Here is a 27,823-nt window from a genome sequence, read left to right as displayed (position 1 = left end):
CGGTAGACCGGTCGAGCCGCCGCCTGAGCAAACGTCTGACGAGGTGCCGCGGGGGGAGGAGGCTGCGCTCTTCTGGGCAGGCAGAGTTGCAGCGCTTCACCTTCTCTCTTCTTCTCCTCACAACGTTTTTGCATCGCTGCAACGGTGGGGCCGAATAAACCCTTCGGGTCCACCGGAGTGTCGAGGAGGTGATTCTTTTCTCTTTGAGACAGACTAGACAGATTCAACCATCTGGCTCTCTCCTGAGTGACCATCAGAGCCATCGCTCTCCCTGAGGCCTGGACAGCGTTTCTATGGAGACACAGGCAGAGGTCTGTCACCACGCACAACTCGTCCCACAGATCTGCGGTCGGTGCACCCGTCATCTGCTCCTGTAGTTCTGCTTGATAAGCGAGGAGAAGTGATGAGGCGTTCAGGGCTTTAACCGATGTTGCTACTGCTTTGTAGCTTTTTTCGTTTAAAGCTGACTGAAACGAATCGGCCTTGAACGGGAGGGTTGGTCCTGCCGCTGTCATGGTCGATTTCTGCGAGGGGTGCAGGTGGGATGCCAGCTGAGGTTCAACAGGGGGCAGACGGAGGAAACCGCTGTATTCCATGCCGGTCCAGTCCAGCGCCGACCCTCCCAGAACGGGGTTCTTGGCGGTGAGCGGGTTAGTCCAGGACCGGGTTGCTTCCTCAAGGCACTCTGGGAAAACCGGCAGCAGTTGTCTGGCGGAAGATTTGGCTTTTGGAAGCCTTTTCCCCTCATACCGAGACGTGGTGGTCTCGGTCGGGGTTCCCGGCCATTCAATGCCCAGCTTTGCAGCTGCTCTTCTGCAGACATCGTGCAAATCTGATGCAGTCGGGTTTGGGGGGCCGCTGCAGTGGGCTTCACCAGCTTCCGTTGGCTTTGCAGCCGACGGGATGGAGAATGCCTCGCCGTCCTGCTCGTAGTCGTCCGACCCGAGACTAACGGATTCCACCTCGGAGTCAGATTCTGCACCAGCAAAATTACTGAACGCCGGGGGGTCGGCTTCGTCTTCCTCCATATCAAGAAGGGGTGCGACAGCATCAAGCTGGTCGCCCCAACTGACTTGAGTTAACGGGGGCTCTCCCTCATCAGTCACGGCAAGAACCGGTGCGGGGGGTTTGGATACCCCCAGCACAGGGTCCGCCTCTGACAAGCTAGCTTGCCGTGCTAGCCTGCGCCGACGAGTTTTAACGGAGAGCCGTGCACAGTGTTCGCAGCTCGCTGGCGACGCTAACCCGTCTTGGGCATGTTGCGGCCCAAGACACGAAGCGCAGACAGAATGGGTATCTGCCCCAGCAATGAGGTTGCCACATGTGCATGCTCTAGCCGGTAGTTTGGGTCTGTCCATGGTGAGTACAGGTCCAAGCTTCGCGACTATTAGCTTCGTTTAAAACCAAAGCAAAAGGGGCGCAGTTAGTTTGGAGACTAGCTGCAGTTGCTGCTGTTTGGTGACAGACCAGCGGTAGAAGAACTCAGTACAACCAAGCACAGCTATTGAGAAGCGTTCGGCGACCGAGTTGTTAGCTCGCTCTGTGAACAGTTAAGCTAGCTCAATAGTACCGTATTAGCTGTCTGAGAGTTGCTTCTGGGAGCGAGAAGAGGTGTTAGACTGAAGATCACTTGCATGACGTCAGCTTTTATAGAGGGAGGAAGCACCTCCTCCTGGAGTCGACGTCACTTTTGCTGGCCAGTCAGGACTGTCGTAGTGTAATAGAGCTTCTGGGGGACAGCGCTGGGGTCGTGTCCCATAGTGAGATACCGAAACGAATGTTGAAAGAGAACTCTTGTGTGTAAACGGCCATCTTATCTCGGTTAACTGATCCAAGCTCGGACTGGTCTCGGCATGGCTTGGTTTTTAGGTGTAGTGTAAACGGGCCTTTAGTTTGCTCAAATATTTTGATATTTGTTGTTCTTATTGCTACATCGTTTATTCAGTTTTAACTGAAAGATGGTTTGTATTGCCAACAATGGTAATCTTACTGAAAGGCCTCCACGGGGTTGTGTACTTGGCCCCCTATTGCACACGGTGAACACCTACGACTGTGTCTGAAACCACCCTGACAACGCCATCATCAAGTTCGCTGATGACGCCATTGTGGTTGGGAGGATCTCTGGTGGTGACGAGACAGCATCCAGGAGCAAGGTTAACAGGCTGGTAGCGTGGCGTACCGATAAAAACTTGGGCTTTAACTCCTCAAAGCCCAACGAGGTGTTTGTTACCTTCAATTGAGTTCAAACACCAAGGCGATTGTGACAAAAAAAAAGGCCCAGCAACACCTCCCCTTTCTGAGGATCCTCAGGAGGCTCAACCTGAGGTGGGAGCTGCTGAATGTCTTCTACCACTGCTCCACTGAGTGCGTGCTGACTTACTGTATGGCTCTGTGGCGCACAACAAGGCACTACAGAGGGTCAGCAACATCGACCAGAAGCCCTCCCAAAAGGACCTCTTCAGAACCTGCTGACTATTATAACAGAGTATTTATAATAGTGCCGTAACTCTAATCAATCGGCGCATTTCAGTTGTCAAAATTACGCTGATCTTAGACCGTAATACGAGCTCAAAGACCAGTAAAGCTCTTGAATCTGCATCAGCGAAGTTGCAAACTTCCCGGACAACATAAGCTAACGCTAGCTTGAGGAACAGCCCAGTGACGGGGTTCTGTCTGGGCTCTCCCCCTTAAAAGATGCACCTCGCAGCGGTCCACTGCATGAACACATACTGAAGCAGCGAAACAACACACGAGCACCCGACCCTGAAACACCAGAGTACAAAAAGCGTAGAGTTAAATCCCTTTCTGATTTATGAATGCGCCATTTTTGCTCTTTATTTTATTCTGTACGTAGTTTTGTTCTCGTTTCTCTGTGCACCTAACAAAGGTCAGTGTGAGGGGATCGATTTGTTCGTACTACTACACATAGGGTGGTACTATGACAGCATGACAGACTTATCTTAGTTTGTCGATTACCGTTAACCCCAGATTTAAACAATAAAACTAATTTGGAATAACAAAAACCGTTAAAAAAAAAACTTACTGATCTTTACATAAAGTAGTACAAAGTAGAATTCGAAATCAGAATCAGACATACTTTAATAATCCCAGAGGGAAAATACTTTTGTTACAAACATATATATTTACAACTCTGTGGTTGTAAAAGCTTGGTACGATCAAATTTTAGTTGTGTGGAAATAAATAACAAGTAGCAAAAGTAGCCAATGAGGCTCAATTTTTGAATTCAATACACATCAACTTTATGATGGTTGCTTTTCCAAGCTATGCGGATAAATCTGCCTTCTGTCGCCCCCTATTGGCAGAGAGTGAAATGTGCAGGAAAGTGAGAGTATTTGGTCTTTGTGCTTGAATTTCGGAGCCCTGTGCAGAAACATAAAACTCACACCTATGTTAACAGCAGGGCCGAAGAAACTGGGTGTGAAAAAAAAATAATTGATGGCATAATTTTGATGGATGAAAAGATAAAAACGTGTCCCACAAACCAATACCCATAAAATTGTTGAACAAGCTTTATATTTTAGTCCTTGGAAATTATATAGTCATACTTAATCATTTCTGATTATTTAATATAAAATTGTGATTGTTTTTCATAGATTATCCCACGCTGCCTCAATGATTACGAGCCATCAGCGGGTAGTTTTTGTTTGAATCAAATTAAAAAGCCAAAAAACAAAAGCCAAGGGAGGCAGGAAAGTATCGCAAACACTTTGCATTTCTAATTAATTCCCTTCAAACAAGTAAAAATGTTTATGCTAGCTTCTGAGTTTATTATACTAAGAATACTTTCACTGTAGATTATGAAGGATCTGCGTATGATAGACAATATTTAAAGGTTTAGCAACTGAATGTGTTAGAAGTTCAGACAAATGACAGAAGCCAAACTGAGGATAAAAGGAGCAAAGAAACTGTAAAAGTCTAACTCGACTGCTGCAGATCAAAAAAAGAAAAAATACCAAACACCTTTTGACTTCTCTCTAAAACCAGACAAAGGGAAACGCATTTCCAAAAATAGGTGATCCAACAAACATCGCCCACCTCCTTTCCTTCCTTACAGCCGTCCTCCCCTCCTCCTCCTCTCCTCTCTAAACCACCTCAGGCAGAAAACTAATGCTGACTACTGAGGGCAGGACAGAGAAATGTTTTCATCTTTCTCCATTTACATCCGTCTCCCTTATCAGCCGTTAAGGCATCAAACGACGGCTCGCTCTTGTTGCCTGTGGTGGTGCATTCAGACCATTTTCCACTCTCTTCACTGATTTTGTTGAGGTCTTTTAGGGTTTTCCCCCTTCCCCATTAAAGCCTCCTCCTCCTCGTCTTCGGACTTTGGCGCTGCAGGAGACGTGAGCCCAGCTTCAAACATGCAAAGACAAGCCGCCGAGGACGATGAAGAGAAAGAAGCTGGGGGGTAAAGAGGGGTGAGCGAAGGGGATGGAGACAGCAGGGGAATGAGAAGAGCGTAGGGAACAAGAGGGCTGTTGTGAATCGGGTGAATGGATATTAGAAAATAAAAAAAGAAAGTGGGTTTAGGGCCATAAAACCACAGTGGATGCTATGCTTTACTTTTCATTGGCATCAAGCATTTAAACCAGATATATCTGCATCATTTGAAATTCAGTTGAGTCTGTTTATACGCCGACAACTTGCAACAAATGCCATCTCAAGGCACTCTGCAAGAAGAATGAGTTCCAATTACAAAGAAATGCACAATAAATACAGTTCGTCACAATACGATCCAATCATACAGAAGGTGTTGACTCAACCCCACCACAGTTCAGCGGTCTCATTCAGTTTCTTAAGTTTTTGTTAAGTCTATTTAAAGAAGCCCAGCTAACAGCACCAATCATCAACAAAGCAACAATCTGTCATACTGAGCAAGCATGTAGCGACAGATGGTAGTTTCTATTTAACAACTATATATCCAACTCAACATTGGCTTGTGACAACCAAGACCAAAAGGAAGTTGTGCTTTACAAACCAGCACGTACACATCTGAATATTTAGTTTATAGCTACAATTATAGCTACAGTTAAGGGGGAAATAAAGTTACACCCACTACTCCTCAGCTAATAGAACCACGTTTAGCAGCAATGAGCCACAACGCACACAGACACATACCTACACTAGCCGTTTCCTGTCTCATCTGTCCACTGGGCCTTGTCCCAGAAGCGTGGCCCATTCAGATGCGACTTTGCAGATCATGCTTGGTGATCCTTGGTGTCTGTGTGGTAAACTTTCCATATAGCATTCTAACGGAGGCCTGCTGAGTCCCAAATGAAGCTCTGGGCATAAGCTGCGACGTTCTCTTTTATTCCTGGAGAACCAACAGGGAGTTCTTTTTTTTTTTTACCCATGTGGGGGAAGAAGAGCACAAAGGAGAAGGTAGCAGGAGAAAGAAGACAGAACACAGTATTAATCAGATCCTTAAATAGTAAATATCAATTTTCTACTAGTTATAGAATAGCGTGGGCAGGGGGCCCCATCTAAGATCATCTTGCCTCGGGCCCCGGCAAGCCTGTCAGCTGGCCTGTCCACTGATGCTAGTGGATGGCAGCTAACAGGGCTGTGGACGCAGCAGGCAGGACAGTCCAATGACTAACACAGACAAATAAGGTGGAGAATAAGCAAAGACTCCCTCCCTGAGGCCACTCTGGTGCTCCCCAGTGACAGTTTTAGGCCAATCAGTGGAGTCATCGCAGAAGGGTTTGCAAGATGCCCTCTGATGTATCGTTGATTCGACTTACACGGAAATAAGAGCCACGACACGCCACGGACACACACACCTACTAATTCGGCCGTGACAGAACAATGAGCTGACGCTACAGGAGCAGAAGAAACGGAGAGCAGGCACTCATGAAGTTCAGCATGAACAAAAGCACTCTCCGCTTCTATTATCCGCTTTACTGTGACTTATCTGAACACTGGTGCGTTGAAGCGTGAAGCATAAAAATATCTGTAGTAATACAGCACCCATGCTCAACACCAAGCAAGAGCGACTTCAGTTGCACAAATGTATTGAAAATCAAATGTAAAGAAATTTTGATTTATTTTGCTGAGGATTTTCATATTTGGTATCATTGTGTGTCCTGGAGATCCAATCAGAACGTCGGTTCATAACTGGCATTAAAATCTCCTCTTTGGTTATATTGGTACATAAAACAGGTCTGTCCGTTTACTAAACAAACTAAATGTCTTTATGTTATGTTACCTCGTTGATATCCTAACAGTTATAGATCTTTATTTCTCATTTCTGTCTCTGCATGGTCTCCTTTCATGCATGCACTGGGACAGAACTAGATGTGCGCCGCGTTGGACTTCTCAATAATCAAATACAAACTGTAATCCAATTATTTTGTTCAATATTTGACTGATGTTTAAAATTATTATTTGGTAATATAAGAAAAGATATTTCCCTGACATCCAGTAAACTGCCTTAAACATGAAGATTTACCATATATCTTCTTGGTTTGGTTAAAAACTTACAACTTTTTAAAATATATATATATATTTTTTGCCTACAATCAACATTTTCAATCTGAACGGACTAAAAACAGCCAATAGAAAGGCAGCGATTTACTCTATATAAAGAAACAACACATTTACTTCTGGCTCTGACTGCAAGGAGATCAGCTAATGTTAGCCTTACAGCTGGGCAATTAATTAGCAGTTTGAACTCTAAAGGGTGCTGGTCTAAGGCTCTGCAGCACCAGGACTAGGCCACTTGTGAGAGCTGTGGGATGTGGGAGGAACCCACGGCAGAACCCGCTGCTCATTAAGGGAAAGGACAATATGCGTTTTTCCAATTTTTAAGCCTAAAACCAGAAAATCTTGTTGGTCTCGTAAAAAGAAAAAAAAAAAAAAACTGTTGTTAGTGAGACCTGCAAAGTTGCTAAATTTAGCAACACTGTTGCTACACTGGCAAATGTGGCCCAGAAGTTAAAATGAGAGCATACTTGGTAAACAGATGTACCAAAAAAAAAAAAACACCAACGTGGTTTTTTTGCAATTGTTTGGAGCCCAAATTTACATTTAACGATAAATTTGGTCAATTGCACAGCACAGATATGCAGGCCTGGTGGGTCGACAGTCTGGTGTTACACCAGAACTTTAAAAAAAAAGTTACACTTTCAAAACCAGTAGAATTTCTCACAGATTAAAGCACCTTTAACAAAAATCCAGAAAAAGTTTCCCCTGACCGTTCAGGGCAGAGGCGTCCCACAATTATATGGCAAGCTGTGTTAACATTTAATAGGTAGGTAAAAAAAAATTAAACCAAAAATTCATAAATCAAGTTATTTTAAACCATGAAGATGATTTTAATGTTAATATTCTAATTCTTTTAGAAACTGAGATGTGGGATTTCAAAAATTTTAAGCCATAATTATCAAAATACTACAAATCCAGAGTGTGATAAATGTATTTATATTTACAGAAATTAATTAACTTCATTGCACAGGCAAAAACTATTGCTTTACTGACTGATCAGACACCCGGCCAATAAAGGAAAAACTGATGCATAAGAAATATTTTAATCAGCGGGTCTTCGGGACAATTCATGGCCAGCTTGTAGTTTTTGTTTTGATTCAACCAAAAAACAAAATAAAATAAGCTGTCGAGTTAAGATGAAGCGAGCAACTTCTTTTCTGTGCTCGACAAAATTTCCCACATAAACAGAGTTAGCGTAGTCCGCCCTCTCCTCTCCCTTCACCATCTGTGGGAAACTACTTAAAGTGATAATGAGTTGTTTTTTTTAATAATTAATTTGCATATAAAAGCGGAGCCGCCTGCGTGGGCAACAGAACCAGATCCCGGATCACAGTCTGGCTGCTGGCGACGCCTCAGAGAAACACAGAAACAAGAGAGGGAGAGGAGGGGAGACAGAAAAAGGAGAACTATTGCTCTGATGGTGCGCATCAGTACCACAGCCTTTGGTGAGTTCGATCTGAAGTGTTTTGTTTTGTTTTCTGGGTCCTTGCAGAAGATGACTGAGAATCTGGCAGCAGGAGGAAAATAATTATAATATATTTGGATTTGTGTGATTTCGTTGCAGGGTAATAGGTTCTGTAAAACTTTTATACAATGTAGTAAAAAATTATTTTACAGGGGTTAGACACCAATGTTAAAATGTCAGACCATGATAACTCAGCACCTCACATCTTTACTGCCTAATATTGGCCCACTCTGGATAAAAAAAAAAAGAAAAAAAAGGAAAAACCCAAATCTGTCAGATTAAAAGGACCTCTCCTGTCCAGGCGACGTTTCTCAACCTCCAGCTCAAACTGAGATCTGGGTTCTGGTTCTGCCTTTCCAAAAGTTAAATTTTCCTTGCATTAAGTCATATTTTGGTTGATTTGGACAGACTCACTTTTAATGCAAAAAAAAAAAAAAAAGTGATATGATCAGTTTTAGATGTTTAGCAAACATCTAAAACTGATCAAAACTGTAATTTTATACATCTCGACTAAAAATCCAGTTCCATTTAGGAAAGTTACCCCACAGAATGATGCAGCCACCACCGTGTTTTACTGTGGGTATGGTGTTCTTTTGGTGATAGGTTAGTGTTGTTAATTGGCAACAAATACAAGTAACGCTCCAAAAAAGAAAAAAAAATGATGATATTTAGATATTATTTATATATATATATATATTATATTTACTCTCGGTCATTACTTCAAGATTATTGGGAAATCATTTCAGGTGAGGACCTCCTGAGGCTCGAGGTGGGAACACCAACAGTTTGCAACGCAGCACTCAAGGCAAAGGGGGACTATTTTGAAGAATCTAATAAAATGAATTTTGAGTTATTTCACAATTTTTTCTTTGCTAGAAAATTATACATACTTTCCTTCATAGTTTTGATGTATTTGCTGTCGGTCTACAACGTAGAAAGTAATAGAAATAAGCAAAAACAATTGAATGGTAGAGGTGAGTACAAACTTTTGACAGCTAGAGTAGAATCATTACACAATAAAACATTTCAAGCCTAAATTTCTTGTAACTTTGACAGTTAGGGCTTACGGATGGATGGATGGATGGATGGATGGATGGATGGATGGATGGATGGATGGATTGCATTTTTCTCCTGATTGATGTATTTGTGGACAGAAGCTCCTTTGTGACATTTCAGCAAACTAAGGCTCTGACTAAAGGATGCAAATGATCAAATGTCAGGAAAATCCTACAGGCACAGCTAAACTTTATTCCCAGTTAATTATATTTTGTAAAACTGATGGCAGCTGTGAACTATAAAACACAAAATGCTCAAACCAGTTGCTTAACCAAAGTACTAAATTAACAGTTTACAAACTTTTGCAACTTGGTAATTGTTATTTTTTGTATTATTTGTCCTGACCAGTTTGTTTTGCTTTTAGCTGAATTGTTCACAAGATGTTAAATTAAAGGTGACAATAAATCATCATGCACAAACAGACGTTCAGTATGAAAAACACAAGGAAATAGAGAGTATGCACTTTCCAAAAAGCCCCCCAAAAAAATGTTTTTAAAGCTCATCTTTAATTGTGTTTGCAAAGTCTTGGCTTAAGTTCTGGTGCTGTTTGTGCCGTAAACAGGGCTGAAAGGCCTTTCACTGCCTTTAAATGGATTTAGGCCCAGAAAATGTCATTACTGTAATGGATCTAAAAACAAAAGCAACAGAATTTGTTACATCAAGTAACATCAAGTCTGAGGAAAGCAACGTTTCAGCCATTAACTATCCCATTTTAGTCTTTTAAGAAGTTATGAATAATAAAAATAAAACAAGCTACGAAAACCAAGCCATATATTTTGATTATATTTGGAAGTCAATTTCTGCTAAGTGGGGTGGGAGGTTTTCAACAAAGCAGACATAAAAGCTAAAGGGAAGGAAAAAGTTGTCGTTTTGAGTAAAGATAATCTCTGTCCTCTGCATATTCCAGCCTCAGACAGCCCCGCAGCTACCAGCGCAGCACAGGTTACATAAAACAGCCTCCAACCACTGCAGCCGTAACAATAACGCGCACTGACTGAGAACGAGAAACACAACATGTGCTGGTGGTACTCACTGAAGCTGCGGCCAAGGCCTCCTGGTCGTAGTACTTCTTCCTCTCGTATTTGTCCCGGATGAACACTTCCACGGCTCTGAGGGTTGGAGTTAAGGACTGAACCTCCACACACGTAATCCAGTGGTCACAAAAGTTACCAATTGTTCTGTAAAAGCTGCCAGACATCGTACAAGAAAAAAGGTTCTGCCCAGACACGCTGCCAGACCTGATGGGGTCTTCTTGTTCTTGCAGCTCTGGAAGAGCTAGGTGTAGGTACAGGCTTCAGAAACGTAAAGAATCTCAGATTTTGCGTCTTTTCACTGAGATTTTGGTGCCAAACTGAGTTTATAATGGCTGATTAGAATTTTTGACTTTCTGATGTCAGTCACACACAGCTGTGGTCAATACACCAGTCAACGCAGGCATGAACGTAACATTAATGAGCATTTAATGATTTACTTGAGCATTTTCTTTCAGGAAGGCGTGGCTATTTACGCTTTCCTCAGTCCCCTTGGCAGAATGAATATATATATATATATATATATATATATATATATATATATATATATATATATATATATATATATATATATATATATATATATATATATATATATATATATAATTATGTACATCTGTTGGCTTCCTGGCACAGACCCGGCTTTTATACATTGTCATACACAATTTGTAATTTGGTAGTCCTTGTTTATTATTCTATTTATTTTGTGTAGAGAATCAAAAAGTCCCACAGCAAGATGCCGCCACCACCGTGCTTCACAGTTGCTACAGCGCTCTCAGGTTTGAAAGTCTTCATTTCACTGAGCTGAAAAGGAAAGCTTGGGGTAGAATCGGGGAGGAAAGGGTGGGGCTATGCCTCGGTCTTTCTGCCTGCAGGAAGAACCCCCCTTCTGCAGGCAGAACGAAAGATGCCAGTTTGGATCATTCCAGACCTTGGTTGTTGTTTTTTACTTTGACTTAGACTTAAACAACTTTATTTGTCATTTTGTATGCACAAAGTCCGTGCAGAACGAAATTTCGTTTGCATACAGTTTGAAAAATCACAGTAAATTGCAGGAAATTTCAGGATAAAGATGCAGCAGCGGTTTATGTAAACAATGTAAAAAAATCACAGTAAATTGTAAGGAAAAATCACAGTAAATCTCCACACCACACAGCGAGACAGCTGGTCAGAATGCTCTCTATGGTGCTTCTGTAGAAGGACTTTGGTTTTAATGCAGAGAGCTTCGACTTGATGGACGTAAAACAGGGGCATGAGACTGAACTGCTTTCTGATCAAGAAATCAAGTTCTACGGAGTCCTGCCAACAACCTAAATGGTTGTTCAGGAGTGGAGGAAGCAGAACGATTCAATTACATTAAATTTTATTTATATATCCAATGTCAAGTTCTGAAACTCAGGTTCTGGATCGGAGTTCATTGGAATTATTTAATATTTTATCACACAGATTTTATTTTGATATTAATCAGGTGTCTATCGCGATATATATTGATATTGACTTATTGCCCAGCCCTACTTTGCACTTTGGAAATGTATCAAAAGCAGCAGAGATACAAAGCAAGTTGCATGCCAGAGTCAGACCCCTTGCAGACTATGTAAAATGGAGCGAGAAAGAACAGGAAAGAAAGAGCAGTGAGAGAGACTAAAGAAGAAAAGGCACTGGCCACTGATGCAGAAAAGTGCACTAAATTGATGTTTTTTTCATGAGGGAGCAGGTAAATATGAAGTGGCGAACAGTGACGACGCTAACAGCCTATCCTGCACAAACAGGTAAATAAGCAGGTTAGTCTCACTTTGAGCAAACAAGGGGGTCGAAACTGACTCAATAAAACAAAAGGTTTTAAGATACTGAACATTTTTTAAAATATGGTTAACAAAGAGCCAATGGGGGAAAAAAATATTTAATAGTAAAATATCCAGGAATTCAGATTTAGTGTACCCTTCATAAACTCCACTTCTAAATTATATAAACATTGTAAAATCATTGTTATATTATGGTATTTAATTTTGTTTTACCTGGTAAAATCCCACTGAGATCAAGAAAATATTTGTTGCATTATGAATATATAGCCAAAGCATCAAAGCATCAATTAGTACATTTGAATAGATGGAAACTTATGTGAGTTTAAATTTGTTTTTTGTTTTTTTAGAAAAAAGTAGCATCAATTCAGTGAGCAGCAGTAGTGCAGCAAGAGCTCCTGCTGGCGTGGAGGTGGTGAAACGTGGCAATAAGGAGTCAAAGCAGGAACCTTCCTGGACAATAGAAAAGCACAAAAGACACCTGCAGGTGATAAGGTTGTGCTGGTGGTGGCGTGGCCTGGTAGGAAATACTTGGCCTGAATTATTGTCCCAGTCCGCCCCAGCCCACCTTCCAGGATTTTGACCAGAAGTTGCACTGCAAAAATACAACTAAAAATTTGAAAATTCTTCTTGAAATGAGAGTATTTTTCCTTGATTTGAGCATTTAAATAACATTATTTGCCAGTGGAATAAGATCTTTGCACTGAAAATAGGAACAACTCATCTCCATCATCTTATTTCAAGTGCTATAGATCTAATTATCTTATTTTAGGGGTAAAAAAATACTAATTGCATTGGCAGATAATCTTATTTACCTGCTCACATCAAGGGCAAATATATTCATTTCATTTCATTTTTAGTTCTCTTTTTGCAATACATGATATCCAGAAGCACAGAGAAAATTACAGGAGTTAAATAGAAAACAGATATGATGACCTTTACAAATACAAGTATTTGATGCAATAAATGCTTTGAAATGTGTGTTATTTTTTCTGTAGCCCACCATAGACAACGCATAAAAGGTTTTAAACTCCTTAGAAAAATTTCAAAAAAAATTTCAAAATAAAGAATCAAGCTGGTCCGACCTTGAAAGAAAACCTTGAAAGAAAACAGAAAATGGGTTTGAATTAGGAAATGTCTGACTGGTGCATCTCCACAGGAAACAGTGAAAAAGAAACCAAACGTGTTGATAAAAATAGAAAAGGTGATGGTTTGTTTCTCCATCTATGAAGCTCATGAGGTTTATTTTATGGAGAGCTTTTATCATTTTTTTTTATGAAAACCCTCTTTAAAAAGCACACAGTTTGAAAGACAGGATGTTATAGCACTCAATCAGTAAAGACCTTAAAGGTATTTGGTTATGGGACTGTTTATAGTTTAAATCTGGACAGCTACCACTGTAAACAAATGATACATCACTTAATGCAAGCGTGGGCACCAACTCTTAAACTCGCACTCTTCCACCTGACGGCATCACAACACCAGCATTAATCCCACACCTCTTATCTCCCCATTTCAGCAGCAATGCCTCTGTCAGATCAAGTAATAGACCTCAAAGGATTCAGGGGCGAGGACCACCCACACGGGTGGAGCCAAGAGATAGGATGGAAGAGGCAGGCTGCTGGAGATGCATCTCAAACGCGGCCTTTATTTATCGCAGTCGGGCGGAAATGGCAGCATCGATAGGATGCGACTGGCCCTGCTTCTCAGGATGACAGTGGGATATACTGTGAGCTACGTGACGGGGCCGTTATGTGAGACGCATGTCAACTGGGAAGTGCCCGATTAGGGCGAATGCTGCACCAAAACATCCAAATCCAGATTGGGCCTAATTTATAAAAGAAATAAATAAAAAAATCAGATTCACGTGACGGAAACAATCTGTTATCGAGTTACACTCATTGGTGCGCATCTACAGAAATACCTGAACTAAGAAATCAAAAGACATGTCTCCTTGAAGGGGACATTTTTCACATTTAAATCATTCGCTTATGATCTATATAAAGTGGAACTTCAATGCTTCGGTCTGAATTCCTCGTTAATTTTCCCCCCCACGTTAACCTTTTATTGGCCCGTTCTGAGATGCGCATGATAGCAACTTGTTTTGGCGCCGTCTCTTTAAATCTAGAGGAGACACTTCACAGCCCGCCCCCGCCTCCAGAAAATGGGCCATTTTTGTAGTATGCTGTAGAACGGTGTTCTGAATTGTGTGGGTTAATACACCCAACAACTAAACATTTTTGCTTATCCGCTTGTAGCTTCAGCATCCTTCAGCTAGGACTACAAAATAGCAGTGAGAAATAAAAATGGTGGATTCATGACCTCTTTTAGCAGCTCCACGGCTAATACTGTGACGTTATTGTGCACAAAACTTAACAGAATAGAGAAAACTGAATGGCTTGAAGAATATGACCTTAACAGAATATAAAGATGTCTATGCAGCATGAGGACAGACTACATTGAACCTTTCAGCACTCCTGGAGACTCAAGTACACCACAAGATGTATTAAAGAGCTAAAAAAAAAAAAAGGGTTTTGCATGATATGACCAATTTAATGTCCCCCCCCCCCCAATCTAAATTTTAAGATGAAGTCCTGAGGGAGGAGGAAGGATCTCTATTTCTGTAGGAATTAGGAGAGTAACTCGAAACAGGAAGCAGCTTAATTAAGTAATCAAATTACATTAATTGGTACGTTTAAATAGGAATTACTACTTTATGGGTAGAGAGGAAGAATGGGAAGGAGAAAGGGAATCTTTTGCTCTGTAATTATTTTAATTTCAAATGTATTGTAACTAGTATGCAGTCTACACTCTGTATGTACGCAGAAAATTATGCTTTTTCCTAGTTGTTGAATTTTTCTTTTACCACTTAGAGAAAATATTTTATTTAGAAATACAAGCAAGAGCATTTTTAAAAATCTCAGTTCTTCAAACTAAAAACATAATCTCCATATAATTGTTGAAAGCACTTTGGGCAGCGCCTTACTATTAGCCATGACATAATGAATGGAGAGCAATGCACAGCATAAAGCTCAGATTAAAGTCGCAGTTTCCAGCAGAATGTATGCTTGTGGCCTTTCCTCTGCTTTTAATACAATACAGCCTCATATTTTAGCTCTAAAATGATTAACTGATTTTAAATTGTGTCCTACTATTGTTGAATGGGTCTTACTTTCTTGTTGACAGATCACAGCATGTCAGGGTAAATGGTTATGTGTCATTTGAGGCGTTTTCTTCTATTGGTTCTCCTTAGGACTGCGTTCTTTATCCCCTGCTGTATGTCCTGTACACTAATGATTGCAGGAGTAAGTACTTAGTTAGACAGATCCTGAAATTTGCAGATGATACAGTTATCATCAGTCTGTTAGAGGAAGAAGATAAGAATTGGTCAGGTAGTGGAGGACTTCATTTTGTGGTGTGATAATTCCTATTTGACATTAAATGTCTCTAAAACTAAAGACGTGTGTATAGATTTTGGAAACAAGTCCAGTCCAGTATCTTAAATTCTCATTAAAAATTAAAACTGTGGAGTTCTGTCCTGCAAACGTTCAGTGAAAACACGGATAAGGTTAATAAAAAAAAAAGCTCACCAAAGACTCCAGTTCCCACATAAATTAAATAAGGTTGGAGTGTGTAAAATGCTGAGGACCTTTTTCTATAACTCTGATTGAATATGTCCTCACTTCCACTTTTATCACCTGGCTTGGCAATCTGTCAGCTGGAGACAAGAACAGGATTAAGCAAATTGTAAGAATTGCTGGCAAAATTATAGGAGTGAGATTATCCAGTTTAGAGGAAACCTTTTAAAAAAAGAGTCCTACAGAAGGCCAAACACATAATTCATTCTTCAGATCACCCCCTCCATAGTGAAATCCAGCTGCTACCATCGCGGAGGAGATTCAGAGATCCTAAATCAAGAACAAACAGATGGAAAAACTTTTTTACTAGTCAGGCCATCATTCAGATAAATCTTAAAGGTTATCAGGCTTGATTTGTTGTTCAGCCTGTTTTAATTGATACTGGTAGATGGATGCTTACTGTGATTGTTTCTGTGGCGTGGCTATTGTCTACGTTTTCTTGTCCCACCTTGCTGTAAGGAGAATTTCCCTAAGGGGACCCATTAAAGTTGATACTTGCTTGAGAAGTTGATTAAAGCCCATGTTTGCAGCGCTGCTGATGGAGCGGGTGCTCTACGGGTGAGAGCAGGGCGCATGCACAGGGAGAACAGGCAAACTCCATGCAGAAAGACCCCAGGCTGGGATCCGAACCCAGGACCGTGTTACTGCAAGGCAACAGTGCTAGCAACTACGGCACCGTGTGTATCCTGGTGCTGGATGTAAAAATAAAATAAAAAAAATATGGCAGGAATTTCACTTCAGGACTTTCATTCATTGTCTTCATGTCCAGAGTTGAAGAACACAAACGCGCGCAGATACACACACACACACACACACACACACACACACATGCTGAGACGGTCGCTCTGCTAATCCTGGGCCTGTTATCTGCAGCTCTCAGCCAGCGCGGCTGCTGTCAGGACAGCTAATGGACTTTAGAAGAATCGAGAACGATGACCACCCGCACAAATGGGCCCCGCCGGACCCGAGATACTGTATTAGAGCCACATTTAGCATGCAGAGATTCTTTATTTCAGTCTGCTGGTGTAAATATGAACATATAAAGCTGCTGCTGCTGTGTCTTCTATCACAGAAAAAGGGGGGGAAACTGAACGCGGATGTTATATCGCTGTAGACAGACGAAGCTGGAGGGGTCTGGAGGACAAAAAAAAATGTGTTTAAAAACATACTGAAGTGGCAAGTCTGTTATTTAGTAATTGAAACTTAGTTAAAAAGTAAAATACGTAACATGGGATTCTGTTATTTCAGAATATGATTTTAAACTGGCACAAAATCCACATGTTTTTAACAACTAGTGTAGTTACTGTCTGCAGTCTGGTGATAGGAATCACACTCATTTATGTAACTAGTGCACTGATGATGAAGCTTATTCATAAAGCACATTAACAAGTATGCTTTTGAAGGGCAGTATTTAGGTTTATTAGGCTATAACAGGCATGCAGTCACAGCCACACGGTTACCTAAAGAAGACGACAAGAAGCTGGGATTTGTCTTTTATCATGACTTTTATCGATATCACAATAGTACCACAACACATTGTTATCAAATTTAACGTCCAGAGCATGTGCTCCCCCTAGTGGATGGCTTGGCGTAACTGCAATAAAAATAGCTGAACTGCAGACGTGTAAAGCGTCCTCCTTGGATTAAGAAACCGAACGCAGGTGGATGTTTATATACTTTTCAAAATAAAATGAAATAGCCTGTGTGCGTCCACGTTCCTTGTTAGTTTCTGCTTGTTGGCTGTGCACTTCTAGTGTTTATGTATCTGGTTAGCTTAACAGCTATCTTAGCAGTTAGCTTTGGTGTTAGCCGTTCATTGTAACTCCGATGCTCTCACGGTGTACTTTTAAAATGGCTGAATCTCGCAAGAAGCAAAGCTTATGTTTATAAGAAGAAGAGGAAGGCCTCAGAAGAAAGTAATAAGACCAAAGTGGAGTTTCACACAATCCCCCTAAAGGAGCAGAAGAGCAGGTAAGACAGTCTTGCGTATGTGCAGTTCTTCAGAAAGGGACTTCATGGAGAGGAAAAAAAACGCTTTTTGCTGCGAAGGTACATCTAAAAAAGGTGTTCATGGGGTGTGATTGGTTTTTCTATACAATTAATGTTTTAATAAACAATGTTAGTGTGGAATGTGTGTGACTGAATCATCTTTCTGTCATGCCCTGACACAAAAAATCCTGCAACAGAACCAAGGTGTGCTTTCTTTTCACCATGACTGTGTGTGGACGGTTTTATTAAAGGAAAATGTAATTTCCGTCATGAGACGGGATCTGTGAGTGAACACTGCATGCGAAAGCTGTGGGAGGATACTGGTCCGTCTGTGGCCTCCTGAAGTTCTCTGGTAGGTGGGCTTCGTAGAGCTTGCGAGCCCGGGTGTTGCCCATGTCCACCATGCTCTGCAAAAACAGTGACAAGAAATTACACAAAGAAAATGACAATAAATAGAAAAAAAAACCCAGACATGACAGGAAGGAAGGCAACTGGTAAAAGAATCAGGCCAGCGCACAGCAGGTTCTTACATGTGCAAAATCTGCATTCAACCGATTCTTTCCGTCGACGACTCCTTTGCATGCATGCACGCACACAGCAAAGGACACACTGGCTGTATGCAGCAAGGCTAAATTAAGAGGAGGGTGATGGATGGGGTGATGATAGGAGAAACGGAGGAGACAGAGTCGGAATAATCAGGCATCCAGAATTAATTAGTCGCTGAATGCAGTGATTAACATTCGAAGTGAGACCCTCTTCCACTCACACACAGCTGACCGAGAGGCAGCACACTCACACCAGACAGTTAAATCTATTAGCGCACTGAATGATTTGGAAAAGTACTGGCACGCTCGTCTCAGTATGACAGATGCACAAACACACAGGGTATATTGTGTGGAACGTAATCAATGTGACGTGGCGAACACAAAGCACAACTATGTGAGGCGGGCAACATTCAGCATTCCCAGTGTGTTTACATAGCTGTTGTCTGGTGTGTTAAAGGACACTAATTTACACTAAAGACACCACCTTAGGACAGCTTGGGAACATACTAGTGTTGTCACGATCAGAATCAGCTTTATTTGAAAGGTTTGTGGGAACAAACAAGAAATCTGAACAAGCAGAACAGCAAAAACTACAATCTATAACAAAAACTAGATACAAATTTAAAGTAATAGTTAAGAACAGGGGCAGCATGTAGATACAAGAAGGTCTTTTTTTGTTTTACAAACAAAAGACCCGTTTACACTACACTTTTTTAACCAAGTCGAGCCGAGACCAGTCCGAGCTTGGATCAGTTAACCAAGCCAAGACGACCGTTTACACACCACACTATTCCGGTTCCTTGGTTGCTCCTCGCCTCCTAGTGACGATCTGCGGTACTACCGCTCTCTGGAATTGAAGGCGGGACCGAGCAAATCAAAATGGCGGCGCCCGTAACATTCAGGATGTTATGGTTAGACATAGTCGGCTTTTGGGACGTGGATAAGACAAACGAACGTCTAATAAGGATTTACAGACGCAGGAAACAACAACAGACGCTCAGGTTCATCACACTGCTAAGCAGAATCATCTCTGGAAACCGTGTGGCACGGTAAGGAAGCTAGTATTATTATGAATGTCTGAAATTTGTCTGAATGGAGTGTGAATCGGGACGAGCAGCCAGACACGGCGGAAAAACCGCTGACAGTCAGCTGACTGTAAGGGGATGACGCGGTCTGCTCATGCGCTCTTCGTTTTCAGAAAACCAGGACAGAAAATTTAAAAAAAAAACAGTCCGAGACCACGTCAGGAACTGGTCTGCATTTAGTGCGGTCCGGTTATGTTTAGCGCGGTCCAGTTCAGTCTGCTGACCATTTACACACAAGAGTTATCTCGGTTACCGAGTTCGGACTGGTCTCGGCTCGGTTAAAAAAAGTGTAGTGTAAACGGGCCTATACATAACTGGAAGTATATATCAGACTAAAAGTACTTTTTGAAAACAACCTTTAAGCAGGTATTGAACATTCTTTTCTTTAAAGTTGCAGTAGGGAGTTTTAAGAAAACCATGGACTTATTTGTCCTTGGGGTTCCTGACATCCAAGTTGGTAATTTCAACTGGAACGGTCCCTAAAGTCAGTATAACGAGTCGTAAAGTTGGTGGTCCCTGACTTCAGCTGCTCACAGCATCACTGAATAAAATGTCGTACCTTGACTGATTCTAGCAGTTCACGATTATTTATGTAACATTTAGTCAGTCGTACAGGTACTCTGCTTATTGGCATAAAATACTGCTTAGAACAGCGTTATTGTCATTATTATTGTTTGAACAACAGTAGCCGTAGTGGCTAAGCCAGCAATGAAGGATCCCAACCTATTGTGTTTTTTTTAACGTTTCATGTTCAGTAGAAAAGTTCAAGCACACCTTCCAGTTCCCTCGCCTTGCTCTCTGCTACAGGTGCTACAGTACTACAGCCCTGCCTCCACAGCTCCTCCCTCCATATGCATCAGCGGAGACTGCCATGCTGCTCCAATGTTTACCTGTCTTTATTTTCTAAGCAGTTTTCTTGCTGTTTCGCCACCATTTCTCCACAAAACTGCAACCCACAGGCAATCTTGAGTGAAATGACGATTGTACGGTCACGGCCAAAAGAATTGAGAATGACACAGATATTATATTTTCACATGATCTGCTGCCCTCTGGTTTTCATGTGTGTATGTCAGATGTCATCACATACTTACAGAAATACAATTGCAATCATATTATGAGTAACAAAAGCTTAATGCAGAAAGTCAATATTTGCAGTGTTGAGCCCTCTTCTTCAGGACCTCTGCAATTCTCCCTGGCATGCTCTCAATCAACTTCTGGACCAAATCCTGACTGATAGCAGTCCATTCTTGCACAATCAATGCTTGCATTTTGTCAGAATTCCTAGGTTTTCATTTTTCCACCCGTCTCTTGATGATTGACCACAAGTTTTCAATGGGATTAAGCTCAGGGAAGTTTCCAGGCCATGGACCCAAAATCTCTAGGTTTTGTTCCCTGAGCCAGTTAGATATCACCTTTGCTTTATGGCAAGGTGCTCCATCATGCTGGAAAAGGCATTGTTCATCACCAAACTGCTCTTGGACGGTTTGGAGAAGTTGCTCTCGGAGGACATTCTGGTACCGTTCTTTATTCATGGCCGTGTTTTTAGGTAAGACTGTGAGAGAGCCGACTTCCCTTGGCTGAGAAGCAACCCCACACATGAATGGTTTCAGGATGCTTTACTGTTGTCATGAGACAAGACTGGTGGTAGCGCTCACCTCGTCTTCTCCCAACAAGCTGTTTTCCAGATGTCCCAAACAATCGGAAAGGGGATTCATCAGAGAAAATGACTTTACCCCAGTCCTCAGCAGTCTACTCCCTGTACCTTTAGCAGAATATCAGTCTGTCCCTGATGTTTTTCCTGGAGGGAAGTGGCTTCTTTGCTGCCCTCCTTGAGACCAGGCCTTGCTCCAAGAGTCTCCGCCTCACAGTGCGTGCAGATGCACTCACACCTGGCTGCTGCCATTCCTGAGCAAGCTCTGCACTGCTGGTAGCCCGATCCCGCAGCTGAAACACTTTTAAGAGACGGTCCTGGCGCTTGCTGGTCTTTCCTGAGCGCCCTGGAGCCTTTTTGGCAACAATGGAACCTCTCTCCTTGAAGTTCTTGATGATGCGATAGATTGTTGACTGAGGTGAAATCTTTCTAGCTGCGATTCTCTTTCCTGTTAGGTAATTTTTGTGCAGTGCAATGATGACTGCACATGTTTCTTTAGAGATAACCACGGTTCACAGAAGAGAAACAATGATGCCAAGCACCAGCCTCTTTTTAAAGTGTCCAGTGGTGTCATTCTTACTTAATCATGACAGATTGCTCTCCAGCCCTGTCCTCATCACCACCCACACCTGTGTTAATGGAGCAATCACTGAAACAATGTTAGCTGGTCCTTTTAAGGCAGGGCTGCAATGACGTTGAAATGTGTTTTGGGGGATAACGTTAATTTTCTAGGCTAATATTGACTTTGCAATTAATTGCTGTTACGCTGATCACTCTTTATAACATTCAGGAGTATATGCAAAGTGCCGTTATAAAAACTGAAGCAGTAGACTTTGTAAATATTAACATTTGAATCATTCTCAATACTTTTGGCCATGACTGTAGTGTGCGGGGGAGGGGGTGTTAGCAGCGTGTGCACAACACTGATTGACACTGCTAACAACCAGTCAGAGCCAGACATTCCTCCTGGCTCTGATTGGTTGTTTCTGACCGGGAGCGGTTTATTTCTGCAGATGGCAGTAGGACTACTGGGAGGAGCCAGAGGAGCTTGATTGTCTCAAATTTTACTATCAGGACATAGTGACAGTTCTAACAAGTATGTAAGAAAAACACATTTATACAAAAGTTACCTACTGCATCTTTAACGGCACAGTTCAGTATTAAATATGTCTATAATCCAAAGTGTTTCATTTAGTGAAATGAGTTTGTAAGATAAATGACCTTTCTTAGGAGTACTCTAATTTACTGAATATGATTCCATTTATGGACGGACCGACCGACAGATGCATGAAAAATGGGTGGATGTGTGGATGATTAGCAATTGGTCATAGTGGGTACCTAAATAGTTTTTCTCTCTAAATTATAGATGGATGGATGGACAGAGAAATGAACGCATTTATGGACTGACTGGATTCCTACACATTTTTCATTTAAAAATTATATATAGGTGGACAGAAAGATGGATGTTTTAGGCAAAGTAGTAGGGAATAGCTTTGTGGAATGTCCATACTTATCCAGAACTGAAAAAAAAATGTGTCTTCATATTGCGTAGGGCTCATACTTACGTCACAAAACAAATTTAATCACAGAGGAACTTCCTTACAGTGGGTAATAATTGCTCCTTTCATTTTAGATATCATTAAGCTGCGCTGCTTCAATAAAAGCCTTTCTTTATGGCTTAAAGGCAAACTTGTCGAGTCATTTTCAAAGGACAGAAATCCTTTTTTTTTTTCCTTCTCCCAACTTCTTTCATTAAATCCCCATTTCATCTGCTCCCCTTTCAGAAATAAATACTCTGCACTTCTAACTTGACAAATGAGTGAATAAAAACAGCAAAAGTGTGTCCAACTGAAGCAGAGAACACACTGTGCTACGCTGGAGTACAATGTGAGCAGTAGGGGGTGTTATTCATGGAACATAATATGGGTTAACTGTGTCAGGTATGGGTGAGAGTTTGAAGACGGTCGGCGGGTCCAAATACCTGGATCTGCTCACTTGTCCACTGGTCCAGGTTGACAGATTTGACTCTGGAGATGTGGACGCCCAGGTTGCGATGGATGCCGGCGCAGCGGATACACATGAACACCCCGAGGTTCCATGATGCCCACCGAGGACCTTAAACAGAGAATATTTCCCCTTTATTAGCTTCCATGGTTAGAGTTTGAACGCAATGTCTTCTGGCAGCGTGAGCTATCCAAATGAATAATATAACCTTCAGTTTATTCAGAGCAGAATGGGAGTTTATCAGGTCATAAAAAGCTAGATAAAAAGGGATGCTGCAGCCAGATGGTGACATCCTTTGTGTGGTGGCTATGAGACCAAAGTGGACTCCATGTCCTGCATACGAAGCCACTGCAGACCTCCGCAGAAGTCTTGTGAAGGCTGGACAGCCTCTGTTGGTCCCGCTGCGTTCTTAAAATGCCTCCCATGCTTAAACCCTGCAAACACACTCCACATCCTGGCAGACTTTTCACAACACCGCCTTAATCCTGCGAGAAGGGGTTTAATCCATCCAATAAATTACACTAAGAGAGATTTTACAATGAAGTATGGACTGTGAGTGCTGTTTATAGATTACAGTAGAAGTACAACCAAAGAGAAAGCGCGCTCCCTTTCTGTTTCCTTACATAAAATAAAGAGGCCATGTGAACAGAATATTTTTTTAATTTCAGACTGATTGGAAGATTTCCATCTAAGACATTAAAAGGTTTCCTTTTTTTAACTTTAGGCTGCACGCATTCTCATTTTTACCTGATGAATTAGAGCTGTAATTGACCACTGCTGTGATTAAAGACCAAAGAAAAGTGCTTTGAATTTGTTAAAAGCTGCCAAAGGTTATGAATTTATTTAAAAAAAAAAAAAAACAGAAAACTGGCACATGACTCAGTAATGTGCTACAACGCAGAGCTTAAGCACATTCTTCCAAAGTGAAAGAGTAGAATCCGAATGAATACAATGGCAGGAATTTCAAGTGATTTATATAAAAAAAAATAAAAACATACAGAACCTCTAAGTGTTGACTTGGATTTTTGAAATCTTTTCCAAACGGCTTGGTTTAGTGAAACGGGTTTAAACGGTTTCCAGGGAAATCTGTCACTGGAGTGAAACAAGCACCATGTAGAAAGTGACAGAAAATTACCCAGGCTCGGCCAAATCTCTACGGGGATGAATTGGAGATGACACAGAAATGATAGTGAAATTATTCTAATGGCCTGGTGGCTAGAATCCCGCTGCAGCACTCGTGCTCTATCCCTGTCCAGAGCACGGAGCTTACTTGTGACTTTAAACACATAAAGTGCTACGGTTTTAGTTTTATGGATCCCGGCTATGTAACGGTGGCGCAGGAAGCCTAGTGGGCTTGCTGGGTTTGACTAAGAGCATCAGTGTGCTAATGCAGTGGCACTAATGCGTTGGATAGCCTGAGGGGGCATTAAGGCAGCTGAATGAGTGTTAAGCCTAAAAAATCAAGCAGCTCAGTCATTGTAAGCTGGACTCTATCTGTTGGAAATCTATCAATATCTGTCAGACTTCGTTTGGGTCTGCTCTGAAATCGCCTCTTTCCAAAGACATAAAAAAAGCAGAGTCCTATTAAAAATATAAATCATATTTACAAACTTTACAGGTCCAAATGGCAGGAACAAAAACCAATAGGAACTATGTAAATGTTGAGACAGCCTAGCTAAAATAACATAGCATTAACCTATTTTACATGCGAAAAAAGCCTTTACCAGCTTATCGGAACCACTTTGGGAAAGGTACTAATCTTAAAAAAAGGTTCAGGAGGAGAAAAATGGCTCTGACAAATTATCCAAATGAAAAAAAAAATAAGATCAATAGAAAAATAACTAGTTTTCCCCATAATTGGCAAATTCTGCAGATATTTTATTCAACTATACTTAAGCTTCATTTATGACAAATAAGAATACACAATAAGAAAATGCAAGCGGTCCACCACTGCAAAGGATGTTTCCTGCACAGGTGTTGTAGCATTCAGGACATGCTTTCAAGGAAAGTTTTCTTTTCATATCCCACTTTTAAAGTGATCCCACTTTCTCATTATCTCTGCACTTCTTTCTGCCCCTTATCGACTCCCTCCATAGCTGATAGTCACACTTGGCATCAGCAGTATGGGCTATCATTAGCGGAAGTTGGAGCGTTGTGCAACACTAATAACCATCTGGACAGTGTGCTAAATAGTGAGACAATTTACTGAGGCCTCAAGGCAGATAATTTGCCCGCAAGAACTTTTGTAATTGAAGTACTCAAATCGTTCGAGGAATCATTTCAGCCCTAAATGGCATCGGATTATAACTAAGATCCAACTGGATTGTATGAGATTGTGCGTTTCACAGATAAACGACGGTTCAGAATATAAATATATGCTCAATATATACACCTCCCCTAACGCTTAATAGAATTTCACTTACAAAGTTGCACCTTGTTCCCGTATCTTTGAAGCCTGCAACAAACTTTTGCCGCAATTCTGGCTGTATATATTTGACCACTCTTGATTTAGTAGCGTTTATTTAAAGACGCTATAAGCAATACTGACACCTGGTGGCTCAAATTGGTACAACAGTTTGCCAATTACAACAATCTAATAATGCGTTTTTGAACGGTGTGTTGCTGTTGTGAATTTTTACTTACACAGGATAGGTCTATGCTTTTGTATTCTGTTCTATTTCTGGTCCGCTTTCCTTAATGGCTTCCTGCTCTTTTGCCAAGATAAAATACCAAATGCTGCGTTCTGGGAACTTTGATATGATTGGCTGAGGAACCAGGAAATAAACTCTGGGTTTGAAAGGAGAAAAACGTCACTAAGACATTGTTGATGGAGAGGACCGATTGTTTATAGGGAATGTTACTTCCATCCCAGGAGACAAATGAGAATGATTTAAGTTTATTTTACAGTAAATATCTTACTTATAGCTCCTTTAAATTAGTGGGTTTCCAGGAATGGACCATACTCTTAAGCATAGCCCTCACACTTTTAATTGGGTTGAAGTCAGTTTTGGGGGAACACCATTCCACATGTAGCTGTGATTTAGGGATCATGGTCCTGTTGAAACATCAAACCCTTGTTTTGAGGTGAGTTTGGGCCTTTGGGGGTGACTTGAAACCTAAAGTTAACCTAATATCCATTCCAAAACAGCAATAAAGTTTGTGTATTTTTAATAATTTTCCTGTTGAATCCAATATCTCTTAAATCCAGATAGTTCAGAGTGAAAATTTCTGAGCAGTACTGCAATCCGGTCAACCTGCAGATATTTTTGTTAAAGGTATCACACAACATGAATATTGCAGCAGTCCTTGCCTCCAGCTCTGGAAATCATGCATGTCCATCTGTGCTCGCTGTGAACAGCACCAGTTTAGGTAATTTGTGTTTCTGTTTTTATAGACACTCGTCTCCCGTTTCAACACAGAGGAAGCTGAATTGCACTCTCTCTCTCTCTAGATTCAAGCCCTGCAGTCACCACGTACACCCCGGTACCCATTTTTGGACTTCCAACCCGATTATCTATCTGAAACACGATATCAACCTCGTTCATGTAGTTAAACACTCCCTGTATGCACCCTATGGGCAGCCAGGCGCACTCTCATGGAGACTTATAGATAGATAGCCATAAACATGACTCCTCTGGCATAGCGAATGTAAATATTCAAACGAAATTGATACACGCAGACATGTTAACCGACGCCACATGCATGCAAAGAGAAACACGGACGGAGACAGACAAAGCAAGTCATTCCAGCACTGAGAGACGCAGACAGAGAAACACCCTGGAGCCTTGATGAGTGACAGCTGAGCTTTCGAACTGACAAGACGACAGTAGGGTGGGGGCAGCTAGCCGAGCATGAAATTAAAGCCCCAACTGTCAACCTGAGGACAGTCAGCAGAACAACTGGAGGGCGGGCGTGTTCGGAAGTGTGTGACAGTGGCAGAGAGGAGGAGATGGCTGCTGCACTCTTTCACAGCCAAAGCTGAGACAACTGGCTGAGCTCAAAGCTGAATGGCTTCAAGGAAAAAGTTGCATAATGTTCAAAGTTGAAGGTCTGTTGATTGCAAGAGAGGTTTCTGGATACTGAAACGCGCCCGGCGGCTAGAGAAACGACATACGAGCCCACACGCTTCATACCAAACGCAAGGCACGGAGGTGGAAGGGTGATGGTGTGGGTCTGCTTTAAAGGAAACTATTTTAAAAAGATTGTTCACTAGTGGAAAAATATCAGCTGCAGATCTTACCAGGAGTTAAAGCCATAGCTGGTAATCCTGTTTAGAAACACCTTTTGTTACACTGGGTGGAAATGGTCCTCCCACCCTGAACGTGGTCAATATACAACGTATTCAGAAAAAGTAGGTTAAAAAATAAATAAATAAATAAAAATGTATCCCCATGGGAGCTGCAGGCCTGTGAAAACTCTGACCAATCACTGCCATCCACACTGAGAAGGGTGTATTCCAGTACAGTTATCATTTTAAACCTGGGTGTTTAGAATGAGTTAGTCAGTTACATTTGTAACACCATTTGAATACTTGTCCCTTGTAAATCACATGCCACCGCCTAAAAGCTGAGTTATACTGCCGCGTTGGGTATCCGCATCTGTGCGGACTGGACGACAGGCCTGAAGCACTGTAGACGTTTATACTTGACACGGACGCAGTTGCAGTATTCACCAAAAACACAGGGGGGCAGTACTCAACATAACTAGTGGAAATGCAGTAAAAAGAGAAGAGAAGGTTGATGTCGTTTCCAAAATGGCTGTGCGTGGTATATAAAACAATAGTAAAGAATAGTTAGTGTGTTCATGGCAGCTAAACAGAAATAAACCAAGGATTCAAGACATAGCAGAAGATTGTATGTTCACCCGTTGCATACAAAAAGACATGAAGATAGGGAATACAGATTGTCTGTAAAGCCCATTTTATTTAAAACAAAGCTCCCCAAAACAACACTTTAATAAATAAAATCTGATGGCTTTACATACTGTGGGTTGTTGTTTTAGACTTGATTTAGGCTGCAAGAGATGGAAACAGAAATCGAAATCCTTGTTTATACCC

The 27,823-nt window shown here is 41.5% G+C and overlaps 1 protein-coding gene across 3 annotated transcripts in view; it reads right to left on the bottom strand.

Moving 5' to 3' along the window:
- Positions 1 to 27,823, bottom strand: part of smap1 (small ArfGAP 1) — a 120,775-nt gene that overhangs the window by 80,557 nt on the left and 12,395 nt on the right. For all 3 annotated transcript variants that reach the window (XM_021322793.2, XM_021322794.2, XM_021322796.2), the window contains exons 2-4: positions 22,745 to 22,878; positions 17,804 to 17,889; positions 10,059 to 10,134 (exon numbers count right to left, since the gene is read on the bottom strand). In XM_021322793.2, coding sequence (XP_021178468.2) covers positions 10,059 to 10,134; positions 17,804 to 17,889; positions 22,745 to 22,878 — 296 coding nt within the window. The remainder of the gene's footprint in view (positions 1 to 10,058; positions 10,135 to 17,803; positions 17,890 to 22,744; positions 22,879 to 27,823) is intronic.

This window comes from Fundulus heteroclitus, chromosome 22 (genome assembly GCF_011125445.2).
Source record: "Fundulus heteroclitus isolate FHET01 chromosome 22, MU-UCD_Fhet_4.1, whole genome shotgun sequence".
Lineage (NCBI taxonomy): Eukaryota > Metazoa > Chordata > Actinopteri > Cyprinodontiformes > Fundulidae > Fundulus > Fundulus heteroclitus.
The sequence above is the reverse complement of the archived record's forward strand: the minus strand, read 5'-3'. Positions and strand labels throughout refer to the sequence as shown.